General features: G+C 40.0%; 1 protein-coding gene across 5 annotated transcripts in view; it reads right to left on the bottom strand.

Annotated features, from left to right (window-relative positions):
• Positions 1-27,583, bottom strand: part of kiaa1549lb (KIAA1549-like b) — a 62,804-nt gene that overhangs the window by 12,449 nt on the left and 22,772 nt on the right. For 2 of the 5 annotated variants that reach the window (XM_086285958.1, XM_086285946.1), the window contains exons 2-16: positions 26,058-26,411; positions 22,542-23,018; positions 22,300-22,415; positions 18,145-18,364; positions 17,698-17,831; positions 16,964-17,132; positions 13,131-13,190; positions 11,832-11,983; positions 11,193-11,364; positions 10,446-10,609; positions 9,955-9,990; positions 8,144-8,334; positions 3,158-3,288; positions 2,125-2,249; positions 1,461-1,690 (exon numbers count right to left, since the gene is read on the bottom strand). In XM_086285958.1, coding sequence (XP_086142084.1) covers positions 1,461-1,690; positions 2,125-2,249; positions 3,158-3,288; positions 8,144-8,334; positions 9,955-9,990; positions 10,446-10,609; positions 11,193-11,364; positions 11,832-11,983; positions 13,131-13,190; positions 16,964-17,132; positions 17,698-17,831; positions 18,145-18,364; positions 22,300-22,415; positions 22,542-23,018; positions 26,058-26,411 — 2,731 coding nt within the window. Of the gene's footprint in view, positions 1-1,460; positions 1,691-2,124; positions 2,250-3,157; positions 3,289-8,143; positions 8,335-9,954; positions 9,991-10,445; positions 10,610-11,192; positions 11,365-11,831; positions 11,984-13,130; positions 13,191-16,963; positions 17,133-17,697; positions 17,832-18,144; positions 18,365-22,299; positions 22,416-22,541; positions 26,412-27,583 lie in introns of those variants that run through there. The other 3 variants (XM_086285953.1, XM_086285936.1, XM_086285940.1) reach the window with 3 other exon arrangements.

Raw genomic sequence — 27,583 nt, 5'->3', positions numbered from 1 at the left:
GTAAAGAGTGGATTCAGTGCAAATCAAATCTGGTTTTGTTATTAACTTAAAACATTTACTCTTTCAGTTTTAATTTCCCCGCAGTGGCAAGTAGTGATGGGTGAAGGAAGACAATAAACCTTACAGTTTTTATTGAGCCAGACATTATGAACAGGGCGAGGAAAAGTATACATGCTACCTGAAATGTTAACAGAGGGATGAGATGTGATATGTTAGAAAATCCCAAGAATATCAAAGAAAAGTTCTGGGACAGATTTCAAATAATTGTTTGAAAGATTAATTTTTTTCAAAGTAAAATGGTCATCAAGTGAACACACAAACCCACTTTCTGGTTTGAACATTGCTGCTTAGCAGATGAGTGTGAGTTATTCTGATGTCTAAATGTAAAGTACAAGTACTACACTGTCATGATCCTGGGCCATGTGGGCCCAGTATTCTTAGTTTTCATGTATTTTTGTATTTTGTTCTTTATTTAGGCCATGCTTCCTGGGTTGATCTGTTACGTTGTTCCTTATGTGTTTTCCCTTCGTGACTCTTACCCCCTGTGTGCCCCTCTGTGTATTTATGAGCCCTCGTCTCTCTTTGTGTTTTATTCTATGTTTTCCCCAGCCCGTTATGTCTGCGTTCTCCCCGTGCTCTCTCTCCTCCTGTTTGAACCTCTGTGTACTTCCTGCTTTACTTTGCCCATCTCCCATCAGTGTTACGTTCACTCCTGCCGTGTCTTGTTATGATTATCAGTGTCACCTGTGTTCCCCGTGTGCATCCACTTCCCCTGATCATCCCTCATGTGTATTTAGTCTCTGTGTTTCATACAGTCTGTGTCGCGTCGTCTGTGTTCCCACCCTCCGTGTTTCCATGCCTGGTCTGTTGTCTTCCAAGCCATAGCCTCACCATAGTTTGTTCTCAGTTTAGGTTTTTGTTTAGCCACGCCATCCCTGCTGTATTTGCACACCTTGTTTTCAGCCATCTTAAAGGCTCGCCTTTTGTTAAAACTCACTCCCGTCTGCTCACTTGTGTACGCACCTGGGTCCATTACACGCATTCTCCACTCGGTCCGTCACAGCGGACCGTGACACTACACATGTTTTTGTGCATCTGTGTGGTTGAAACAGGACAGAACCAGCATAGTGGTCCATCCAAAACCCTGAATTGTCTCCATTAGGGAAGCTCTGAATTTGGATCAGTCTAATCAGAAAGGCCTAATGGGACTCCCACTACCTACTATGGCATAAATGGATAATAACAGTATTAGAGGAGGCACTTTCACTTATAGAGGTAAGCTAATTAGGCACAGCAGGGGTGAGCAGAGATTGCTAGCAGTCCATGATTAAAAGTCCAATCAACCAATATGAAGAACATGATACATGTGGTGGGTCAAACTTGTAAGCAAGAATGGATCTTTCTTTGTGTTGACAGTCAGTAAAATCTTGTTTCCAGCTGCTTCCCTACTCTCCCCTCACCTTCTGTGAGACTTGACATAAGTAGAACCTCGCTCATCATCAGGCTCCAGCGGTCTTCCATGCTCATCGGCAGCCCTCTCATGACCGTGTCGCTGTCTCTGTGCCACAGCCCGGCCACTGCTGCTGCCATTGGTGGACGGGAAATCATAATAGCCCTTCCTTTTAGCCTTCAGCCTCAGCTTGTTCCTGTAGTGTTCAATGTCTGACTTCTGCTTCAGTGCCAAGTTCACCTGCAGAGAGGGTAGGCCACAGGATGTAGCAGAACAGAGGACAATCAGAACAAATGCAGACATGAGGTTATTCTGTATGCAGTTACAGGTTTGTCTTAGAAGGCAGGTGTGAATAGAAAATGAACCCTTATTAAAAATTCATTATGTTGCTTCAGTATTACAACTGACATGAAAAATAAATTAAAACCCAAGAATAAATTATTGAACTATCCACTTCCAGGTTCTTCTTTAGACTCACTGTAAGTTGATGTTGATTAAAAATGTGCTTATTTGTGGGTAGCACACAGAAAGATGTGACCTTGTGCCAACTTTTTCCTGGCGATTTTAAACTTAAGAGAGAAGTATGCAAGGACAGAATTCTGTCTTCCAGCTTATATGACACGTTTTTTTGTTCAAAAAGTATCCAACTGAGAGGATGTGTGCATTTGCATCACCTCTCCATTGACAATAGCCGAGTCCTGGCTGCGGTCAGAGGATGCCGGATGTGAGTAGTTGGTCTGTGCTGCCACTGGCTTTATGGAGATAAGCTGCAGGGAGCCAGAGGAGGTGTCATATGGATCTGAAGAACAGAGAAGGAGTTCACTCACAAAGAGACTACAAATACCTCTAATCATTACATTGTCAGTCAAAGAGGAATAAACGGTCACACTCTCTCTTTGTCTGTCTGTCTGATAACCACCCCCGCCTGCCCACCCAAGGGCTCCTGTCACCTCTTGACACTTGGGATTATGTCAAACATCAGTTGTCTGTGTCAGCAAACGAGTTTTTGGATGGAGACAATAGATCACAAAGATAGATTTGACTTCCAAACTTGTGGCATTGCATCTCTGTGATAAATGAAGAAAAACTGACTTTGCACTTTAGTTCCTCGTTCAGCATCAGACAAACTAGATTCAGTCCTAGCTTTCCCTTAACTCAGCTGATGAATTATTCAAAACTAAGCATTAAGAATATCATAATCGAGCACCCCTGATCTAATTTAAAGAGTATTAGATTAATTTCACTCACATCCACCACATATAGAACATTTAGCTTCAGTGGACGAGAATAGAAGAGCAAATAATTCAACATCTAAATGGATTTCGCATAAACTGCACAGAATGCTCAAAGAGCACGAGAAGGCTGACTTCACATGGTCGTTTGGCTTTTTTTATGTTTTGCATTAATACATGTGTTCAAGCATGTGTTTGTGTCAGTGTGTCACAGCATCTGCTAGTCTGACACGGTGTATTATTCCAGCAGACTCTCTGTTTCATGTAATATTGATCAGATCTATCTATGCTTATTGCTGAAGAGGTACCTACTTTAGAATGTAAAAATAGCCGCAGTAGAAATGTAGTAGACATCCCTCCTATGCAAGTGTTTTGCATAGGAGAGAATGGAAAAACATCTGTCATACACCTGACCTCGTCCGCAAAGGAGCTATAGAGCAAATTATTTGTATTTGCATCAGCGTGTAACTCTCACCGTCCCTCTTGCGAGTCTCCTCCTTTGTCAGTTTCTGCTGTGCTGTGATTTTCGACACCGTCAGGCCCCTGCCGGAATTGGGCTTCTCTGATTCGTTGCTGATGACGGAACCATCCTCACTTGGCAACTTGCTGCAAGTAACCATAGCAACAAGAAAGGCGGTGAGCTCTCAGGAAGCTGGGCTCAGAGCCAGGTTATGTCATCCCTCGCTTTAACAACCTCACCTTCCTCTCTCGCTCACTCAAGCCTTTGTCCTGTTACCACAATGTGCTATTACTGTATTTTTTTTTTTTTTTGCATAGCAAAAAAAGGATAAAAAAGATGTGTGCTCATGTTAAAATCATCACCAAATGCTGCCTGCTCTTAGTATATCAGTGAAATCAACAGTATTCAATCAAGTATGTTCATTTTGTTCACTGAGACTCATTCGTTTTGCAGTAAAATGAAAGCAAACGATAGAAAAATCATCTTACTGACAAAAAACTTTACTACCATTATTATATTTGAAACATGTAATAACAAAATAATCATCTAATTCTCTTGCTAAAAAAAAATTGGCAATATGAAGGATTTTTGGACATTTATCTTCCCGTTTTGTGTCTGTACTACATATGCAGTGTCGATGTATGTGCAAAGTACACGTCAGATTATTTCCAGAGTGAAGCAAGGCTGGACAAACAATTGCTTCATCCAAACTGTTGTTTTTACTTGCTTCAAACGCCGTATTCTACTTGGAATTAGAGCCGATCAAGCCTCGGCTCAAAAGACCACGAGGCTGACAGTGACATCAAAGCACTATGGTCTATCCCCTAATTGTCTGCCTAAAATTGATAACAGCAAAGAAAGACAGTGGAACAGTGGCTACCCTCCCCGTGCTCTAACTGAGGCAGTGCTGCAGAGCTAGCCCCACTCTATAGTCTGAGGCTGCATAGAAACATATAAAAATTTATAGAGGTGGACAGATTGTGGTTACCCTGTCGGTGTGAGAGAGTTTTAGGTTTAAGGCTATTAGAGATACACTATACACGGATGCACATAATCATGTAATAAAATTAAAATAAAATTAAATGACATGATTTTAGATGTTGACAAAAAAAACGTTTTGGTTTTTACAAGCTATGTGTATTAGTTGATGCATGATAACAATTTTTTGAAATGCAACAGTGTGGCATTTTACCCCCTTTAATCTAAGTTTAAAGTATATCTAATATTCCACTCTCTTGTTATACTGAATGGAAAGTCAATCAGAAAATAGCTCATCCGGCTCATGATCAATCACAATTGACAGGTTAATATAATAGATGAAGTACAGAAGAATGTTATGTTGCTTCTTGTCATTCGTTGGCTGAATTACACAAACTAATGACATCTAAAATCCACGGAGGTTCACAAACAGTTATATCTGCAAAAACTTAAGTAGCAATTCTTGTAAAAGTGGAAAAAGCACCAGTGAAATTACAAATATGACCATAACCTTGGGAAGTTTCGGTGAAGCCCCATTAGCAGATCATTGTGTACAAACTTCACTAAAATCTAACCAATACTTGAATTGTGGCATTGCAGAAGAGATAATCGAGCTAACAGACCATCGATGGATGCTTCGATATCCCATAAGCCATTCTTTTGGATGAGCTAAATTAACAGGATGGCAAAGTAAGTCAAACCACAGTATTCCTTGTCTATCGGTTTACATTATTGATGTGTCTATATTTATGAAAAAGCTAAAACTAAAGGTTATTTTTTGACGTTACCAAACAGTAAACAAAAATGAACAACCTTGAGCTCTCTGGATAAGTGACACTTGGGAAAAATCTTGAAGCACATGCTTCCTGTATTTTGGCACCATAGTAATAATAATAGCAGGATTTTAATTAATACTGGCAGTTTTACGTCTGCCTAATCAAATTTAGAAATTGGAGAGTATAATAGTCTTATAAAAATGAGTCACTGACACTGATGTTATTGGAACTGTTTTTAAAACCAATTAGTGTGATGGCCTTGCGTCAATAGTTGCTGTTTGGCCTGCTTTCTGCTTCCTCCTTTTTATTTCTGATACAAATCCCTGACTCTGTTTTTGCACTCACAGACTGAATTCACGTGATCAGGAGTCTGTATAAGCTTCTTTTCTCTGACCGTGGTTCTCTCTCCTCCCACCTTGAAGGCTGGTGCCTTTTAGCCACCCAGCAAGATTTACATTTGCTATGATTTGATTGATTTTCAGCTATTCTCCTGGGTGGCCACCTTCATTTGTTCGTTTGGTTTATATTTGTTGAGCTGCTATTAATAAATGCTGACATGGCTGAAATTGCTTCAGCATGGCTCGCCCTTCTTTGTTGTATTCTGAACCGACCAGGCAAAACACTACCAAATTTGCAACAGAAATGAATGAATGAAAAAAAAAAATGCTACAAGAATTCCAAACTAACCTCTACAGCAAATGTTCTGTGCTCTGAAAACTTGGAGCCAGGCTTTGTTTTATAACAGATGAAGCGAGGACAGACCGCAGGGTGGAAAAAGGTAAATCATAGGCTTGGTACGTCTTAGGATAAGTGCATATAGCTGGTTAAAAACCAGGAAAATCTACTTAATGATGACATATGAAGACTTTAATAGCTTTTTGTTATTCATTAGTATCTTGATGAATAACAAATTAAAAACTTTTGCTGCCTCAGGAGTGTTTAAAATCATTACAGCAGGACCACTAGTCCATAGATTCCCTTTTCTATTACATAAATTTTGTTCGATATCATTATCTTGCATGGCCTTGAAATATTATGCCCTTTTGCATTCCCTGATTAAATAATTTAGCATGATTTAACATGGCAATTAATTACCGAGTCAGCGCGACTGACTGTCAGATGGGGGAAAAGGTCAATTTCACCTGCCCATGCAGAGAACTCTGCTTATAGCTGCCTATCGCTCAGCACTGGAGTAAAATGAGGACAGAGTATAGGACAGGAAAATGTATGTTTTATCATCCTGCCTTTCTTTATATAATTCAGGCACTTTGCACATGAGTAGTGATCTCATGTAAAAAAAAAAATCAATTAAATTATTTATCTAGGAAACACGTAAAACTCAAAATCCAACCCTTCACAAATTTTCATCTGGCCCACCTTTTAGTTTATGTACAAGCTAACAACCTTAACCTATATCACAAAGATGCAAATCCAATGCTGAAGATAGACAGTTGTGTAGTACAACAGATGTCTTCGCTGAGCATAAAGAGAGGACCATGTGCATCCATTTCCCAAGAAACAATCTCATATACTTCTATTGTCATTTTGAAACCACATGCCAGCAAAGTTACAGAGCCATGTAGAGAGTATAGAGGCTTCAAAAAGTCACTGCCTAAAAAGACGCAGGCAGCTACAAAAATGTGATTTTACAAGCCAAATCCCAAAGTGATGGAGCTGTAAAGGCAAGCTTCATAATAGAAAATACAAGCCCATTAGTGGAGGATATTCACACGCAGCTACTGAGCTGTCATGTCGAGGTCTGTGAAAAAGACAATACTACACTTGTAAAAATATGTGCACAAAAAAAGGTTAAATTATTTTGCTTTTATCAGGATGTCTCTTCCTTATTAAGTGACTCACACCAGAATGTAGTTTGTTTGACTAAACAAATGATGGTTAGGCAACATGTGGAAGTTTTAGGGGCTTTCTGTGGAACAATTTATGTATAAGAAAGCTCTACGGGACATAAACAACAATATAATTCAGGATATTTTTTATTATTTTTGATTAAATAAAACCATGTTAGTGCTCTCATTTCCCAGGCTGGTCCTAGTGAAATTGAGTTTGATACCCCTGCTTTACAAACATCAGCATGCTGACTGAAGTATACAACTCAGACAGCTGGGAGGTTGAGTTTTGTTGTAGCTTTGTTTTAACCTTATGTGATGAGACGTTTCCTCAGCACCATCATCATATCGGATCATGATTTATGTCCTCAGAGTTCTTGGTTTAAATCACTAACAGATGATAGCTAAAGCTATGGCCTGTAAAAACTTTATTTATTTTATTTTTTATTCTTTTGTGAAAAGCATCAGGCCTAGCACAGAACCCTGTGGATCTCCATGATCATCTGTGTGTGAGGAAGACTCATTAGTTATATGAACAAATAAGGATTTATTGGATAAGCGTGACTGAAACCAGCACAATGCATTTCCTTTAATGTCTAGTGTCATAGTAGTTATTCTCAAAGCTAATGCCAAGAAAAACAAACTGAATAAAGATCAGCCGTTTCTAAAGCTGCTCTACTTGATCATACATCTGCCAGCTCTGTATGGAGGCTAGGTTTTTTCTTCTTTTCTTACTGGTCAGAGCTCATTAAGTCATTACTACTGATAGTAGGGATACAAGGTTCAAGAGGACTGTGATGAACAGAGCTGTGCTATTCCCTCAGGTCTATTTTTATGTTCTGTTTCTGTTTGCTTTCTCTAAGCCAATCAGCTCCCACTCCTTGTTCTTTAAATCCCGCCTTGAAAATCATCATACATCCCTTCTCTTCCTCTCCATCTCCACCTCATTTGTAATGTCCAAGACGTCTCATTCAAAATCTCCATCAGCCATCTGCTTACTCTGCTCCACCACCAGCTTCAAGGCTGCAGGGGGTCCTGTCACTGTCTCCTACTGTCACTGGACTCTGCTTTATGATGTCACTTCTAATCAGTCTAACTGCCAAAACACTTCAGTTTGCATGGTCCATTTCTGCATATTGTGCTTGCACTACACTCTGAAACAATTATGACACAATTTTTAATTAACATGTCACAGGCAAGTTTTCAAGTATTTTGGGGGGTTTGTTTAGACTATTTGCACACACACACACACACACACACACACAAAATCTGTAGGCAAACAGTTAACTGTTAACTAATGAACATATAATCATTGCTATCACCTGAGTAACATCATGCATTTTTTTAACCTCAGATCAATACAAGTCACGTAGGTAAAAAACATTTAGAGTGAGTGATACCTTTTGTGTTTGTCAGTGGTGAGACTTTTCTTGTTGGCAGTTCCATCTTGTTGCAGAGCCTTTTCTAGTGAAAGTGGTGTGTCCCGTATTTGTAGAGACATCACTAAGGTATCCTGACTGACAGGCAGTGTTTCCTCATCTCCTCCTTGTTGGCCAAGGTGCTGTTTGGCATAGTCAAAACCTTGGACTGGCTGATAGACAAGTTGGGTGAAAATGCAGAGTGACAAAAAGTATAGCTGAAGTGAGAGTGATTTCTTTATCACATACCTCTTGTCAAAAAAACTAACCATTTCAAGCAACACAGAACTATGCTGCCCAGAACGAGTGTTACAAATATCTCAGTATAGCTAAAATACACAGTGAATATTTTGATGTCCAAAGGATTTAGGAAAAAGAAGTGGGGATTACTGCACCGCTGCGCCTTTAAAAAAGATAAGCACAGATTTAACTGAGGCCCTTTTTCATGTTCTTCCAAATTCTTGTCAAATAAATGACTTGCAGTGGGCGGTGACAAAAATGGGATTTGCAGACTTTTACAGAAATACAGCAATAAAGTTATATATTGAAAAATATTTGAGGACAAGCGAGGAAAGGTACAGGCTTCTACCTAACACTTGAAGCCCATATACTAAAAAAAAACAAAAAACAGTAGTAGCCAAAATACTTCAGACCCACTCACTAATACATACACATACGTTAAAATATTTAGGACCGCTCCCATCACGGTGTCATAAATTGTCAGACACACATCACTGCCTCAAAGTAACCCAGACATGGTGCAAAATCACAAAGTGTGACACTGCTGTGAACATTCATCCTCTCTCTGCTGATAGAGCACACACACACACACACACACACACACACACACACACACACACAGAGAGAGAGAGAAACGATTTTCACTGAATCCTGTCTTCTCACTAACTGAAACCCCTCCTGTTGCTGGTTTCAAAAGAGAAAACTCTAACAAGGGTGTGTGATGAAACGAGTTGGCTGGCTGACGCTGAGTAATGTAGAAGAGCTAGCACAAGAGACTCATTTAAATTTTACCTATTTGAAGCTATCTTTGAGCAACTGAGGGTTTTTACATTACTTATTAGAAGGAATCGGATATTCTTTCACTAAAGATTTTTCATAACATTGAGTATTTCATATTTTATAGAATTTAGCTGGTATGGTGGGGTTTTTTACATCATGCAAGACCTGTGTGTACAATTGGCGCTCTGAAAGCAGTGCTGAAGTTGCTTTTGCAGTCTAATACGAAGACTTTATTGCTTTCTCACTAATGAAAGTTCATAAATAAGACAGTGGAATACGCTGAGTTATACTTTGCATCTTCATGTATCTACAGTGATGTATGTCAGTAAACTACTGAGTCCAAAAATGACACTCATGCAGCTGGAGATATTAGGTAATTACAGAAACTCTGAATGGAGCAATAACTAAACCACTTTTCCATTTTCTCTACACAAACTAAGCAATTGTGAGCATACACACAAACAAAAGCGCTCATTCTGCTGGTAAACCATTCTTTGCAAGCCTTAGTCTTTCAGATTTGTCATGTGGTGACTGCTATACTGTAACAAGTACAGGCAATGCCATTCTTTTATCTACGGAAATCTCATTGTTGCAGGTTTGATAGTCAGAATTCCTGTTGTATCCTTAGTTTCCATCAGCACAGCAGGATTTATTACAATATATAATAGCTGCTGTCTGCCCAAAATCCCATTCAAATCCCACTGCTGGCACAGCTGAGCCTTGAAAATGAAAACACAGATCAGTAATGAGGAGGAATACAGAGAAATAGATACCTGGTGATAATAGCCCACATCTCTCCGGTACGCCATCTAAAAGCCAGAGAAAATGTTTTAAACATTATATGTGTGATTTGGGTTTGTGTTCAGAATTGACTAGGATTCTGCTAATGCGTTAAAAGAGGGCACTGAAACGGGATAACGCAGATACTGTGGAATAAAATACAGAAAACACAAAATCCGAAAGAATAACAAACAAAACATCGCTAACATATCCCAGCATCACTGACCCTGATCACGCAATGACAGATGGCAGACATCACACAATCTGTAGTCTGTAGCTACTAAATAAAGTGACAGACAGTACATCTCTTAATGTTCTATCAGGAAAAAAAAGACCCTGAACTCAAGGTCTTCACGTCTTTGTCTAGCCAAGAATCCAAGCCTTCAAATTAAGACAAGCAGCAAATGGTCACGAAGCCTGAAAATATATTTAAACAATGAATTGATTACCAAAATATAGCTCAGTACATGAATAAGATAAATACCTTAGCTCGAGGGTTAAGGTTACCGATGGCATCCGCTTTGAAGTCATTCTTATTCTTCCTGCACAGCACAGCTGTGATGATGATAATAATGAGTGTTACTACGGAGATCGGGGCCAAAACAGCAGCGATTATCCAAAGGTTATTAGGAGGGTTCTTGACGACAGCTGAAAAAAATTTAAATAAGTTGTTGTTTTATTTTTTGTTGTTTCTTTGTTTTGTTTTTTTGTTTGTTTGTTTTTTACCTGTCATTACTTTATGACATCCAGTAGGCTCTAAATGATAACCATTTGTCCTTTGATTTGCTCATTAAAATATAATGAAGTCCTCAGCATGTTGTATTGACAAAACATGAAGAATCATTCATTACACTGCAGCACTGCATACAGCTCAAGCTGACATACACTGCGCCTCATTCAGCTATTGCAGGCGACAATCCAATGCATAGGAGAATGCTGCATGCCCCCTCCCACACCTGCCACCCACAAACTCTGTCTCACCCTTTTTTCCCCCCTTGTCTCTTCTCTTAGCAGCAAGCTGCACTGTAGCCCAAACAAACAATGTCCCGCTGGGAGCATTTCAGAGAGATTAGACAGCAAAGAGCTTTCTCAACCTTTTCTTCTATGTCTCTCACCACAACACCAGCTTTTCTTTTCCAAACTCGGCATGAATCATGTGTTTTGGTTCACTTGTCTCTGTGTTTGTGTCACTTTTCCTAGCTGTCAAATGCTAGAAGGATGCTTTGCTTACGTTCTGCTTGCACCTGGACAAAGTAGCCCAGGGTGAGCGCCATAGTCTGAGAATCCACTGTGTTCAGGACCTTGGCAGCTGATGTGCCCAATAAAGGAATGCCATTGTGTTGGACATAGTAGGTCATCTCGGCCGGATTCTTCAACCCTGAGATCCGGCGGATGCTCACCATCTGATTGGGTATGAAAAGGGATGTGTGTGTGTGTGTGAACTGCTGTACAATCAGCATAAACCTATTCAACGGCTATTACAATGTCTTATGCACCAACTTTAATTTCACAAAATACAACAAAAATAAAATCATGCATTTAGGAGAGTTTCTTAAGATGAAAAACTGTATGAAAAAAGAAAGGACTTGTTGGGTAAAATATTCAACCTCTGACTTGTTTTGATGAGCAATTACCACATGATGAGCGGAGAAGCTACCTAATTATCAGGGGTTGACCACAAATAATCGTGCAAGCATGTGCAGAAGTGCGTATCAAAGTGTATCAAATATTCATACTGTTGGGAGAAAAAAGCCCACGAAACAAATTAGACTAATCTGACTTCTGACATGCCAAGGCAGTCAGGCAAAACATCAGAATAAGAATCTTAGATGACTGGCATTCCCTACAGGCTGCAGTGCCAGTTTCTTACCTGGACAGTGTAGCTGCCTACAGTCGTTGCTCGTCTAAAACGAGTGCCCTGCTGGCCCGCCAACACAAACAACTCTGCCAGGCGCTGTTCCATTAGACTGGCGAAGCTTTGGTACTGTCCCTCCAGGCTGGCATTATCCACATCCTGGATCACTGCAAATGTAGTTGAAATAAAGAGGATGGCCAGATTGTTGTGAAGAGAAAAAAAATACATGGTTGGCAAGGGCAAAAAGGAGTACAAAAGAAAAGACAGACGCACAGTTGGAAATGTGTGTGTCTGTGTGTGTGCGGGTTGTAATATAGTGTAGCTTGCTTCGGAATTCAATTCAGCTTTCATTATTGGCATGACCATACTTAGTTAAAGTGCTGCCAAAGCACTGTTAATTCTGATATGAACTTATGAGACATTCAGAACCTTATTATAAATAGGAAAAAGCAGAAAAGCTATAATTCTGGTTGGATCTCATCTTCAGTGTGGGGCTGACTTTCAACTATTCAAAGTGTCACTGGAGTAGGTGTAGAGCAACAGATTGTGATCTGAAAGACTCGTTCAGTTTGACAACTTAGAGATATACAACAACCAATGAGCCACAACATTAAAACCCCTGACAGCTGTCGCAAATACTATTGACCGTCTCATTATAATGAAATGTTCTGCTCGGACAACCAGGGTTCTGCTCCCTCCCTCCAAGCAGAACATTACACCCTTGCACGCTGATATACTTGATCAGGAAAGGCTTTAGAAAATCAACAATATGTGCATTGTCAAAGCCTCCAAACTCTCCTAAATCCCAATCAGAGCGTCTGCAGAACGTACTGGAATTACCCCAATTAATGGATGCCCCACCCACAGCAACCCACAGAGCACAAAGGATCTGTTGCTAAACACCATACATGGCATGCCCACATCCCAACAGATACAGTAACAGCTGTTTTAGCACTATAGTGAAAATCTGCACAACATTAAGCAGGTTGTTTTAATTCTGAGGCTGATCAGTGTATTGCTCCTCAGCCAATTTAGTCATTTAAAAACACCCACATTGAAAACATTTACTAGGACTCATTTTGTACTTTATTTCTCCTCTGGAATGAGACAGTTCATCAGTTCATTTCTTAAAGTTCCCAATGAATATTTTCAAAACTGTAGAAGTAGAATGTTCCAGGATGTCGTTGGAGGACTGGGAATTGGTTGCATTTGAATACTGGTCATAAGTAAATGGCGACTCATAAGTAAATAATCCACTCACAAAGCAAGAGCAAAGCTCTGATTTTAACAGTCAGTAAGCAATGATATCCCTACCTGTAACAACCCAGAAGTCTCTGGTTGCTATTGAAGTGTTCAGATTGTGATATTCCATTGCTGTAATGACAACAAAAAAGTTGAAAGCAAAGTTAATACCAATATACGATTTCCACACAGTAGTGTAGCCTACATTTGCCTTTGCACGCTGAGATTTTACAATGAATGCTCAGTTGCACAATTGTATATGACCTGAATATAATCAACAATGCAAAAAAAGCTCAACATATATTGATGCAAGTGTGAATGTATCATTTTGGTGGTGTTAATTTGAGCCGAACATACCAACACTTTTGAAACCTTTCAAGAAAAATGTACAGTAAGCCGTTGAAGGTTTGGCACATTTTGTGTGTTGATATCTCACTTTAAAGCCTCATTATCACTGATAGTCAGACAAATACAGAAGCAAGGGAAGCTTTAAGCAGTCTGAGCTCTGGTTGTCTCTGTGTTCTCTTACATCTATTTCCTGCCTGATTAAGCTGTTGTGCTAGAGACTGGTGCAGTGTTTTGGGGAATGCTGTATCAGTGGTCTGTGAAAGCACACTCACAGAACTGTACACTCAGGCATGACAGGAGAGACGGGTGGGGGAGAAGGGTGAGAGGAATAGTAAGGGCTTTAGCAACAATAATGGATAGGGCTGAAAGGCTGTCAGCAAAATCAGTTCAGCGCTGTCTATAAGCTTCAGTCATTTGAACTATTAATCAGCAAGGTTTAGCAAGCTTTTGCGTGAACCCCTGCTGTTTTCTGATGAGAACGTTGAAAATCCCAAATGCTCTCCAGCAAAAGCTATTATTAATTTTCTCTACTTTGTACCTTCACATGTTGAAAAGTTAAATAATCTAGTCTAAAATGGTAACATTTCCAAATAGCTTCAGTCATTACATTTGAGAGAGGTTGTTGCAAATCAGGGGGTGTAAAAGAGCTGAGCTCAGCAGTCCAGACTGCACGTTGGAACGTATGAGATCGCGGGCCTTTGCTGTCAGAGCAGAGCCTAAGGTGGCATGAGAATCCCCCACAGTTAATTATTTACTGCAATAATTGGCTTTGAAGTGAGGAGGCAGCCGCTGCTGGCATATGCTTGCACCTCCTGTGAGCAGTGTAATATCACTAACTGTGAGGCTACAAAACAAACAAAATCACTTTTACACACTTCTGTCTTTAACCCCACTGTCTCTCTGGCATTTTCCTCCATGTCAGTATCTGCTCCCTCTGTCTCTTCTTTTTACCGAGATTGCCTTCCTCTCTTTCTGTGCTCAGCAACTGAAACAATATGCCTGTAGGCAACTTGATTTTCTAACTTAATTCAGGCTCAACACAAAGTGGTTTTTAGTTTAATGCTCACTACTGGAAATCCTATCTATCTTGATTTCAACAATGTGAAACCCAAGACTGCTATCTATCCTCAGAGGCACTTAGGTCAGATCCCAGATTTGTCAGATTGGAAGACGCAAACCAAATGTAAAATATTTAATCTTAGATTGTTTTCTTTCTTCTGCACAGGACACACCAGGCTACGAGCAGGGAAACTGCTCTTTCTAGACAGGCACGTAGATGCTTTTGAAACATAAGATCTTCATTTAGTATTTTTAACTGTTAGAGGTAGTACCCCATTTTGTTTTGTCTCAGCAGCACAACCTTTGGACCATCTTACTTCTTAAAATTCAGTTTTAGAGGCTTTTCTCCTTCCCAGTACATAGGAAGTACTATCTTGATTAGGCTAACATGAGTGCAACACTGTTGACACTCTAGATATTATATATAGCTTTATTGAGCTCATATGGGATGGAGAAAATGCAACTATCTTTGACTCATGACTCCGAAATCTCATATATTTTGATAACAATTTCCTTTAACTTGTTACTAAACTTAAACCATACAGAAAATTGATGTGGACTGAAAATATAGAGGCTATAAAAGGATTCAAAGAAATAAGAAAATCCACAAGAAAAGATGAGGATTCATTACAGTCACTGGCATGCTATTAAATTACTTCCTATTGGTGATGTGAATGGAAAACATTATTCCCACTATTTGACAAACATTAACACTCAGTTCTGAATCTTTCTAAGATCCAAACAAGTTGAGTCTAAAGGTTAGAAAATCTGTTTGGTCTCTTCTCACAATGTCCTTAGCAACAACAGAACATGAAGAAGACTAAAAGTTAAAACTAAGACTGAACTCAGGCAGAGGTTATTGCAAGGAAGCCTATAGTCCTATATAAAGTATCAGCTCTGGTGTGATCCTGACCATGACCATGTCCAAGTCCAATGATTAACAATTTCTCAAACTGACCACAGTCTAGAAATATTCAAGCACTGAACCTGGTTAGAAACTTTTGCAATCAAGCTGGGAGTCTTGTTTCTGCTTGAATAGAAAGCTAACCAGAGGTGCAGTTTCAACACATCAGCCTCTTTAAATCCACAGCTTGTCCCGTGGCTTCCTCTGTATTCCTGAAGTCTGCTTGACCCAGTGAGTCTTTAAATAGAATCTCTCCAGACCTGTTTGAGCTATATAACAGGTTTGCTTACACTGGATTACATAATGCAAGACACTAAGGCCCATTTTGCACATATAATGTTTAAGATAATAATGCTACTGGTAAAGCATGAGCAGGACATCACTGCTCTCAGTGTCTGCACAGGATGCCTTCAGGTTAGGAAACACACCTTTTGTATGAACTTGTAATGAGCAAAACGTAACTCCGACAAGGACGAGAGAAAAAACTGAAAAAGTGCCTCGCTGTATGACTGCTGAATACGAAAGATCATTTCCTCTTCCATGCATTTGGCTATTATCTGCAGGGGTTTCAAGCAAAATGTGTGATGTAATATGACAGGTTGACTTCAGGGTACATGATAGATTATATCTAGCTGTTGCTGACTTGCTTCTTCTGGTTAACACATTCTGAAGGTCCCATTGCTTTTGTTTACACAAACTGCAGCGCATCAAGGAAGCACAAATCCAGAAGCCATTATGTGAAGTGTTGCTGATGATAGACATAGACTGAAGCACAAAAAATCTCCAGGCGATTTCTGGGTAAAATCCTGTTTGTGTGTGCGTGTGTGTATCAGAGTAGTTCTGTTGCTGAACCTTTATTGTACATTTATGTGAACCGGGTCAAGCAAAACAACACAATCCCTCCTTTAGGGATTAATAACGTACCATAAAAATAAGTCTCATTATATTGCATGCATCTGAGGTCCATGTCGACCATATCTCCATCCACTGAGCAGTTACACAAGGGATAGTAACAGGCTGCCATAGGACGCTACTGGGATTGCTGTTTAGACTCCTGCTGATTCCCTGTCACTCTTTATTTTATTCCAAGTACAATGCTAACACAGATGGATGCTGACTATGCCCTCAAAGGAGGCTGAGATGAAAGGCAGAGGCTTAGTTGTGTCTTTTCATCAACTTTCTTTAAATGACTCAAATGTAAAATTGTGATTGTAATAGCATAAGAACAGTCAAAAACATCCAATTACTGAAAAACTGGATGTCAGTCAGGCTTAGCAAAGAAATTTATGATTTTTGCCAATGCCTAGAGAAGCTTTTTGAGTCCATGTGAATGCAAAAAGCTCAGAATGCATTAAATTAACTAGGGCATGATTTCTAGCATAGTTAATCAATACTAAAGTTTCAGTGTCCAAACAACTAGAGCCAAACATGAAAGCCCTGTGAGACACAACCTGAAACATCTGGAATCTCTTTTGTATTTAGAGAACAAATCATTCCCAGGAGAACTCAAGAACTACCTCTGATGCTTGTTCTTGTAGGGCCTGTTGCATTACTCTTGCCTAACACTCACTTAAGAATGCAAATTGCAACTTACGCTCAGCAACGATAAGTGGCGGATAGAAGAGGAAGTAGCCCACTAGTTCAGCTGACAGCTGACCAAGTAGATTTGAGGCAGCAGTGCCATTAAGAAAGCCAGTCCCATTCTTTAGAGTGTAGACCAGTGACACAGCAGGGGATCCTGCTGCCTGAGAGACACTCAGCATCTAGGAAAAACACAAAAGTCGAGGTCAGAAAAAGAACAAGGCATAGAGAAGTGTGGGTAATATGAGCAAAATGCTTAGGATTATACTGTATACTGTAATCTGCAAATTCTAAGAAATATTTTTCTAAATGACAGGGGAGGCACGGAAACAGTAACTGTCTTTAATGATAAATATCATCAAGAATCTCGACAGCAGAGAAATATGTATGTATAAATAAAAGAATTCAAAAATACAGTAGCTTTATCCATGCATAAACGGCAAATTAGTTTTAATATAGGGTGCACTTTAATGTGGCAGCACATTAAAATTAATATAACCAATGCCTCTCCCGCATAATTAAGTAGTTCTTGAAAAAAAGACACAGCCCAATATGCTTAGGGACAATTTTGCTCAAACTGCACACAGTTTGCAGCCTTTTGTGGCTGCCACATCACATAAACCACATGGTGATACTGAAGTGTAACAGGGGACAAAATTAAGTTATTTATCATCAATATCTATCCTGACAGCATGCGGAACGCCTACGCAATTCCAGGACCAGAACACAAAGGTTCCCCCGCAGTACCTGAACAGAGAGTCTGCTGTTAGCGTTAAGCACTTTGGCCTGCGCTTCGGAAAAAACCTTCTCAAGCCTCTGTTCCATCATTTGAGAGAAGCGACAGGACCGAGGATCATCACCTACTCCCACAAACTGTAGCACTGCAACATAAAAACAACACAAACTGACAAACTGCATTCTGAAAATCAAAGAATTCTTCAAAAGCCTGTAAGAGTGTGTTTTGCTATCTTTGACAGTATATAACTATATTAGGAACATTTAGAATTTGACTTATTTGTGCTTATTTTATAAGTACCTACATGCCATATTGCCATTTCTGTCTCTGATGTGGTATCACAGAATTTCTTTTCACACTTCATACCCTTCCAGTGCACAGTCAAAGAAGGAACATATAACGGCAAGTCTCAAGCAGACTTATTTTTTTCTTTTCAACCTGACTGAGCACTGGCTGACCTGTTTTCAGCTGGAAGCCTGTGGCTGGGCTGGGTCTCCATAATGCAACTGGGAGGGGCAGGGCTGTTACCATGGGGAGGTACTGCCGCAGGTCTGCAATCAGCTTATCACGGCCATAGGATGCCAAGCCTTCCATCACTACAGACGGAGGGTAAACTATATCCCCTCCAGTCACGTGATAAGCCACTGTCATGTTGGGAGAACCAAATACAGTCTCCACCTAAGAAAGAAAAAGAAAAAGAGAGTTGGATGTCTTTGAGAAGCCATATTGCTTACATTTTACCATTAATTACAAAATGATTACCTCTACAAATCCATGATTAAAGAAGGTATTTTCAACATGTCTTCTATGATGTGCTAAGTGTTATGAAAAAGTTTTGAGCCATACCTAGAGCCCAACTAGAGCAAAAGTTCTCCAGGCTTTCAAAATGTATTCAGACATTTTTAGTCCAGTCATTATATCTAATAATTTTCAGAGGATTTCTTTTTTACTTAACACATACCTATGAATCATCCAAGAATAAAAAAGTGACCTAAACCATGGGATGAACCAGTGTTCTGTCTAGAAAACGACAACTTGGCAAAGAACCTATTTTAAATTGTGTCTCTAACCACAGCCTGTCACACACACACACACACGCAAAAACACAAATTGTTCTAGTTTCCTAATACAAATCTATAAAAACTACCAAATATTACATAGTTTGACAGGAATAAAATTCTGTTTTTGCACCAACAGAGTGATTTCCAAAGAGCTGCTAGCCAAAAACTCAACATATCTCAGCAGTGTCTACTTAAAATGTTGAGGAAACTGGACAAGTAGATGAAAAAAGAAGTGGCAGGCCAGTGAGCATATCTATATCAATATCAGAAAGTTATGTACTTAAGGAAAAGGCAAAAATCCAGATCTGTCACAGGACCTGAGAGATGCATCTGGCCCATCTATTTGATTCATCTACTGTTTGCCAAAGCCTGATTAGAAATGACCTCACTGGAAGGGTGACAGTCATTCATTCTTAATGAAGAAAAATGATCCCTTCTACACTTTTAATGAAACTTAAACATACAGTATATTAAGATAAAATAAATTCTGATTTCTGAAGAAGAAGAAAGCAAATATGCTAACCCACTAAATGTAGTCATAAAAAATACATAAAAATACATTACAAAATGAAAAATATCCAATGCCAAAAAAACAATATAAAAAGCAAAATAAAATTGTAGAGAGAAAAAAATCATCCAAACAATAAATTACAGGCTAGGAATAAAATGAATGAATGAATGTCTGCGTTTAGAACCTCCTTAAAGGTCTGAGTGGTTCCTTTCACATTTCTAAATCAGAATAAAAGATACTTTATTATAAGATGATGCAAATCACCATAAAGCTGTTATATGCAGCACTGCATACCAGTTTGCATCATTACCCACAATGCAACCACAAAAAGTAAAGTGACATCTCAAGTGGGCCTTTCAGATAGCCACTGCTTTTTGCCTTTTTATTCATCTTATTACAGAATGAAAATCACTTGCAGACAACGACTAGATGTCCAAGTCACTGGTGTGCTGCTTGTGGAGAAAAATATAATCAGAGGAATTTTGTTTCTAAAGGTCTCAAAGAACAACAATTTCTGTGTGTTGTATAGGGCCATTAACACATGTAGAATAAAGTTGTTCAAACATGGTGATTCATATGTTATGTCTGCTGACTTACTAGTAAGACAACTGAATAGAATAGCTTGTTAATGTCATCAGCCACACCTTTTACTTCTCCTGCTATAACAAATTGAAATTTCTACTGTAAAAAAAAACTAGAACGGTTTTTAAATTTATTTTAATGAATCTTACCATATAGTAAAAATCACTCAAATAGAAATTGCATACATGCTATGAAATCGTTCACAGTAAATCGGAAGATGCACTTGTTATCCAAGTCACTAATGAGAGCATCAGGAAGAGGAGGGAGTGATCGTGGAATACAGATATGTGGTGAGAACCATGAGGGCCTGAGGGGCTGCTGAGAAGAGAGACATGAGCGAGACTGTTAAATAGGTGAGTTTGGGACAAAGACGCTTATGTTCCTGCACCTCTAACACAAGAGGACTGGAATCAATACGTTCACGGATATAAATGCAAAATCTGTGTGTTTGGGAAATTGTGTCTCATTACAGAATAAAATTTATACAGTATGTGTTTGTCAGTTAGAGTTTGACTTCTTCGTGAACTCTGAGTACAGTGAAAGTGGAAAAGGGAATGATGGCAGATCTAGCGTGCGTGTATGAGAGGTGAAACCATTCAAATCCGTTATCTAAACCCATCTGAAAGCCTGTGCTGACAAGGAGATCCACTAGCCGAAACACTGAGAGCCTAGTCTCTGTAGCTGAGAGTCACCACTCTGCTTCCTCACAATTCAGCCTTGTTATGAGCTCTGTGAAAAGAGCCCTTTATTATCACTTCATCCTCTTGGGCTTCACCCATGTGAAGGTGTTATTAAGAGATTGCATTTCGAACACACACACACACTAACTCAGTCTCAAAGAGTGTGACAGACTGCAGCAGACCGAACAGATCCCACTATTGGCATTCAAAAACTCTCAAGTTGTGGCAGAATCCTAACTCCATGAAAGACACGGAAATAGTTCACTATTATTTTTTTAATGGTCTTAGTCCTGAGGTTCAGTTCATTTAGTCTATTTCTTGTGATCTTTTTAGCATCAGCTCAGCACATCACTCTCCTCCCAACCATTTATAACCTATAATTAAACACAGAAGCAATTTCCCCAGCCAACAGCTTGCCTCTCATTGGATGAGAAAGAAGTGCTACTAAAAGGAAACCAGGCAATGCTGAAATGGGTGACAGGAGTGCACTGAAGCAAGACACCTTCAGAGACTACAGAGAGCGAACATGTGAGAGCACTGACCTTCACATCGCCAGGACAAATACACAAGGCTCCCTCTCAAATATTTGATACTTCCAGATTGAGAAATACAACACAATAAGGCATTTCATTGAGCTACGCATACACAAACACACACACACACACACACACACAGGTGCAGTTTACATTTCCTGGAGCAATGACTGTGACTGTGACAGTGCTATGAAGACAGATTTCTCTGTATTTACTTCCAGACCTCAAAAGACTGTTTTTATAACAAAATATATTGTTTGCATGTGCTTTATTCGTATATTCATATGTTTACCATCTTACTGACATCATCACAAGAGCAAGTCTTTGGTAGATCCTCACAAGTAAACATTTCTGTTCCTCGCTTGGTGTTTTTCTCACACTTAAGTCACATTGAGTGAAGGTATTGGAGGCTTACTGCAAGGACAAGGTGGCTTTTGGCAGTGCAGGGACTATGACTGGTTCACAGCTAACCTATCCACACACAAAAAGATGATTGTGTGAAATATGGATGGGTTCTGCAGACACTCAGGTTGTGTCTTGTAAATATCTACAGCACCGATACAGTCCTAACATGCATCTTATTTTAATCCTGGTACACTTAGTCAAATATGTGACATCACTCTGTGCCTTCTGGGACACATTCAGTCAACCTAATTTCTATATTAGTCTTCATTTCTTTTCACACAGCCTACATGAGGGTCCTCGGTATGAGTGTGTAACACATGCTTATAAACCTCTGGTTTTCTGGAGAGTGCACAACCGGAAAACAATTCTTCAGTGTTAAAAATGTATTTATTTATTCAGTTATTGTCTAAGCTGAATAGTTTTTTAGGGTTCTTGAGGGTTCGAGCTATTTTTTTTTAAACCAAACCTCTGAAAAAGGGAATTTGACTCACATGAGCTCATGGCAAGCTCATAAGACATTAAAACCGTGTCAATGAAACAATCACAAGGTATCCACACCCTAGAAGATACCCGACTTTATCTTCTGTTCTTCTCTAAATAGGACTGTAATTTCCAGAAAAATAAATATTGTTTTTCTATTATTGTTAAACTGGTTGTTAAACTAGAGAAGAGAGACCATAAACGCATAATGAAAGCGTAACTTAAGTTGCAATTCAAGAGAAGCTGTAAAAAAAATACATTTGTTCAACCATATTTGAAGAAATCAAGTTATGTTATCCATCTATAAACATGAAAAAGATGTAGTTGTAGCACAATAAGCAATAACTGGTGAAAGTCTGACCTGTGCTTGGGCAGAGGTATCATTGAGAGCTTTCCTGAGGCCTTGACTTAGTCCCCTTCGCAGGTTTTGCCTCTGAATGCTGTCTAGCCTGTTTCTCCTCACATAGATGGAAACAACTAAGAGACAGACAAAAAGGACAAGACAGGACAGGCAACAGACAAAACAAGTCAGAGCAATAAATTAAAAAAAACCATATCGTTATATTATTTTTCTCTAGGACTTCTCCAAAAAGTACTGTTTACCTGTTTTCACCCACATTCTCTCAGTGATGTTGCACTGCTGTGGTGGAGTCTCTGTGGTAGTGGTGAAAGGTGAGATGAAGACAGCCGTGACCCCCCTGGGAGGGCTCGTTCTTAGGACAGGCGGTGTGAATGTTCTCCTGTTGGACTGAGTCCTGACGGTTGTGGTTTTCCCGGTCGCGAACGTGGTCTGTGGTGTGGTAGTGGTGGTTGACTGCGTAGTGACTCTTAGGGAAGGCGTGGTAGTGGTGGAGTTTTTAGTTTTTGTGGTTGAAGCCGTAGTGGTGGAAAGCTTAACAGAGGCTGTCGTGGTGTCTTGTCGAGGGGTCAGAGGTGATACCTGAGTTGTCCTCTCGGTAGGCCCAGCAGAATGGGTAATTCTGACTGATTGAGAGGGGCTTAAACTAGCCTCTTTTTCTTTGGGGAAAGTGAGTCCAACTGTTTTGGAAGTTCCAGCGGTTAATTCATCCGTCTCTGCTTCTGTAAGAACAAATGTCTCAGTCACTACCGGTGAGCGATTAGAATCTAATAATGAGATCAAACTTGGTGATGATGATGGAAATGAAGATTGCTCAAGATTTAGAGAGACGGCTAACGATGCAGTGCCTTCATCCATGGTTGCTTTTCTTGTGGTGGGTCTTATGTATGAGAATGAAGATGGCGATGATGATGATGATGATGATGATGATGATGATGATGATGATGATGATGATGATGATGATGATGATGATGATGATGATGGGTAAGAAGGGAAGGATGAAATCAGGTCAGCTGGGAAGGTTGATGCCTTCAGGATGGAATCAGTTGTCTTACTCTTGCTGTCAGTATCAGAGATACTATGCACAGGGCTATTTGAAAGTGTGACAGCAGAATCAAATGCAGATTCAAGAGAGGGAACAGCTGTCAGCGAGGGGCTGTTCCTGGTCTTATATATCAATTCAACATGAGCAGCTTGGGAAAATGCTGCAGAATCAGTAGTTATATGAGACAGGGGCAAAAAAACATCTTGCTCTACAATAAAAGCCACAGATGACCTAAAATTAGCTGGGGACAAGCTCCATTCCTTATAGTCGGAAGTTGCAAAAGATGGATAGTCACCAGTTGGATGAGCTGGATATGGATCACTGGCAACAGCTGTTGAATCAGCAGAATTCAGCATGTACGCATTACGCTCTTGTCCATCTTCCAGCTTTGGATTTTGAAATGAGGGACCAACTGTTGGTAAATTAGATTTTACCCTATCAAAGGTTATAGATGTGCTTTCTAATTTAAAGCCACTGCTTTCAAGAGCCATAGGCTTGGTGGTTTTCCAGTCTGTATATGGTGCCATTAGTTTTGTGCCCAAGCTGAAAATAGCACTCCATGTCTCCATGCTGTTTTGTCCATCACTGGAGGAAGTAGTTACAGCAGGGGAAACATCGGAGGGCATGTTCGTTTCTCTGTCCAGGTGAAAATTAGATTTATTGCTATTCACACTAGTGATTGGTCCCTGAGAGTGAGAAAAAGAGTTTGTTGTTTGTGTTAAGGTCATTTCGGACGGTTCATTATGACCCACCAATGTCACATTGTCTCTGTGAAAAACTCTCATAAGAGGTTCAGCTGTTACTGGTAAAAAGGGGATTTCAGTAGAGATTTTTCCAGAACCTGCAGACCCTTTAGTCAGCATGAAAAAATCTGTTTTAGTCCCGAGAGATGGGAAGCGTGTTGCGAACACTGATGGAGTTTCTTTCTTGTAAAACACAGCATCACTGATCAGAGAAGATTCATTGTTTCCATTGAATACAGGAGAACCTTGCAATACTTTACTATTTTCTGCTCTTGTGTGGATCTCAGTCATGCCCTCTGATTTTATATGAGCAGAGGTTTCATCAGAGGACACCACTGTCTCTTCAGATTTTTTAGAAGTTAAACTAAGTGTATACAATTTATGGAAAAAATCAGGCAAAGGCCTTGTTTGAAGAGGTCTTTCTGAGGGAATTATTTGCGGTGATGAAACAGATTTGGGTTGGTTTGCAAAATATATCGCACTTCTGGAAGATAGCTCATCTATATTATTATAGTTCGGGTTGTACGTAGGCTGATTGAGGTGTGAATGGCTTCTGGTTTTATAAATTATGTCATTTGCAGATCCTGAAAGAGATTCTATCTTATTGCTAGAAAATAAAGTTTTTGAGGTTGTGTAATCTATGTACAAGTGAGTTATGCCCTTGGAAGACCCAGTTACAGATTCCTGAATATTTCTGGGTCTCAAATTGAACAAATCTGACTCCAGTGCAGACGATGTTGTTCCTGTTCTGGTGCTCAAACTGGGGATAGAACGAATAGTGGAATCAGGTTTCAGCTGTGTGAGTGAAAGTGAGTTATTCAGGTGAGCATGAGTGGAAACAGATCTGAGCTCTGCTGCCGTTATCTCTCCCTGGTTGTAAATTACATCAGTGGCAGGGACTCTGGGACTGCTGTGACCCGCTGCGATCAGTAAATCACCAGGATTAGATACATGCTCTGAGGACATCATGCCAGAGTGGCTACCTGTTAGCTTGGTGATTGCAGCTTCAGAGAGCGTCACTTTACCTGGTGGAGTCTCCAAGGAAACTGTAAAAAATGATTCACCTGGTGTGATCGCCATTACTGGTGACACAGTGGGAGTCCCAACATGCGAGCTGAGTGATGACATGACGGCATGACCTTCATGAATAAAAGTGTGACTTTCTCCTGCTGTCTTAACTTCCTCTTCCATGTATGCCGTTTGGTTTAGAAGCCACTGTGTGATATGACTAGAAATTGAGTAGCCTTTAGGATGGGCAGACAGCAGTGCTGATGTGGGATTTTGTGAAGCTCCCTGCTGCCTTTGAACAGTTTGACTCTCCAGTTTAGAGGGAAATGAGGCGTTCATTTCAAGATTATTGGCGGGTACAAAGTTCATACCTGGATTTTGCATTTGAGTAGGTCTGTACAAAATTTTTAAAAGATTTTGACTATAGTTAGGAGTAGAGTATAGTGTATATGTGCTGGTTGCTGGTGTCTGGATTTCTTTGGGTGTTGCAATTCTAGTGTATAATTCACTCACTGGGTAGATTCTGTCCACTGATGAATGTGTTGTTACTTTATTGCCTTTATCAATGCTGGTTTCACTTGAAGAGTGTGGCCGTTTGCTTGTTTTGCTTTGTCTCTCCTGTCTTACAGATTGCAGGTCAGCAAGTGACTGAGTGGTGGACTGCGGGAATGTTAAACTGTCTGACCAACCCTGAGACCTTGCTGATAACGCTGCTGTTTCTGTCTGAAGGGCTTTGTCTATCCACTCAGTGGAAGGTGACAGGAAAAATGAGGGCACGGAGGATGAAAGCACAGACAGTGTGGATGGAGATGGAGAAGACATTATTGGTGTCAACTCTGTTGATGATGGAAACAATGATACAATGTTGTTTCCGTTTGTGAAGGATACACGTGACAGCCTGGATACAGTGTAACCAGCAGTCTGAGGCGGTGTTGCGTGTTTTTGAGACATGCTAAAAGTCAAACCTGAGCTGGCTCCCACATGTGACGATGAGGAGGACATGTCTGAGCCCTGGCTGGAATTACGTGAAGGCCATTGGGTGGTATGGATCTCATCCCTGGTGATAGTTGGCAAGGTTCTACTTTGATCAAGGCTCACTGGATGTTTGACAGTTCCTGCCATCATGGTTAAGACAGAAGAAAAAGCAGGCTGCCCCGATAAGCCCTCCGCATCAGTGTCTGAGTGACTGTCTGAATGGACAACTGGGAAAGGCACCTCCTCAGCCACTGACAGGTCAGCCGATGGGTGAGCAGGAACGCCTGTGACTGCTGGGTCGCTCGGTAAAGGTGAGGAGCCTGAGGCATCGTAGGTGGATTTTTCTGTTATGAGGGCATAAGAGGGAAAGATGGTTCAGTAAGTTACAAACAAAACAGATTCTTGTTCTGCATACCCATGCACATCAGTAAATCAGCAACAAACAAATACACTGAGATTTCTACCGCAGTCATGGAGTTATGAATTCATCAAAGCTAACTTCTTAGAAGCCTTCAAGTTTGCAGTTAAAATGTTAATAAATCATTAATGAATTGATGTTGGTCCAGATGCTCTCCTGTTCTTTCTGCTGTCCAACAGTCAGTTGGAGATTAATTAATGAGCTATCGAAAAACATAAAGCAGGACAAGGTTAAAGGTAAAAGCAGTGGTACGGAATAACACATTTCTGAATTTTTAAGCCCTAGAACCTGTATGAAATGCCATGCTGATGCCCTGTCCTATTAAATGACAGTGTGAAAAATCAGACTGCCACTGCATTGTGCGTACTCATTCAGCCTGCATGTCAGCACAGTATTACTTTTCTGTAAACAAGACCGATGAGGCCATTACATAGAGACTGGTATGTCTCACTGTCACACAGGATCAAACAAAGCACATGTGCAAATGGATGTTGCTGTCAGGGGTAATTGTGATATTTTGGATAAGCTATCATTTAAAAAAAAGAAAAGAAATAATACTTTCAGTGTACAATCTCTTAAGATTGTGAGAATTATCACAAATACTACTTAGTTAGAGGAATTATAATGATAGGTTTCTAATAGTCTCAGACAATATACCAAGGGCAAACATGTATTCCCAAAATAGAGGAAAAGGCACAGTCTTCAAAGTGGAACAAATTGAATTACTCAAGAGATAGCAACCATGTTCTAAAGTACAGCAAAGATTATGGCACGCCTAAAAAACCACTTTGGACTTATTGTTACTGTGTTTTGTGCCTTTGCAGAAATTACATCTCAGTAAAAGAAAGAGAGAGGCAGCTGGAGAATATTAGCTATCATCAAGATGCTGGAGGTCATTAATGTGCTGAAGCTGAGCTGTTTCTCATCCGTTCCTGTCCCTACCACTTCTTTTATTCACGGCACATCGTCAACACATCCATACAGGGATTATTTTATCCATTTATGAAGCTTAGCATTCCTGTCACATCTTCCACCCCCTCAACATGCTTGCCTTGCTAAAGTTAATCTAACTAGCAAACCCCTTAGTGTCTGAGAGAC

Source organism: Aulonocara sp. 'chitande type north' Nkhata Bay, linkage group LG1, assembly GCF_057382095.1.
Source record: "Aulonocara sp. 'chitande type north' Nkhata Bay isolate Kocher_YH1m ecotype deep benthic linkage group LG1, A_spYH_male_GT1.1, whole genome shotgun sequence".
Classification (NCBI taxonomy): Eukaryota; Metazoa; Chordata; class Actinopteri; order Cichliformes; family Cichlidae; genus Aulonocara; species Aulonocara sp. 'chitande type north' Nkhata Bay.
Note: the sequence above shows the minus strand (reverse complement) of the source record. Positions and strands in the feature narration are given on the sequence as shown.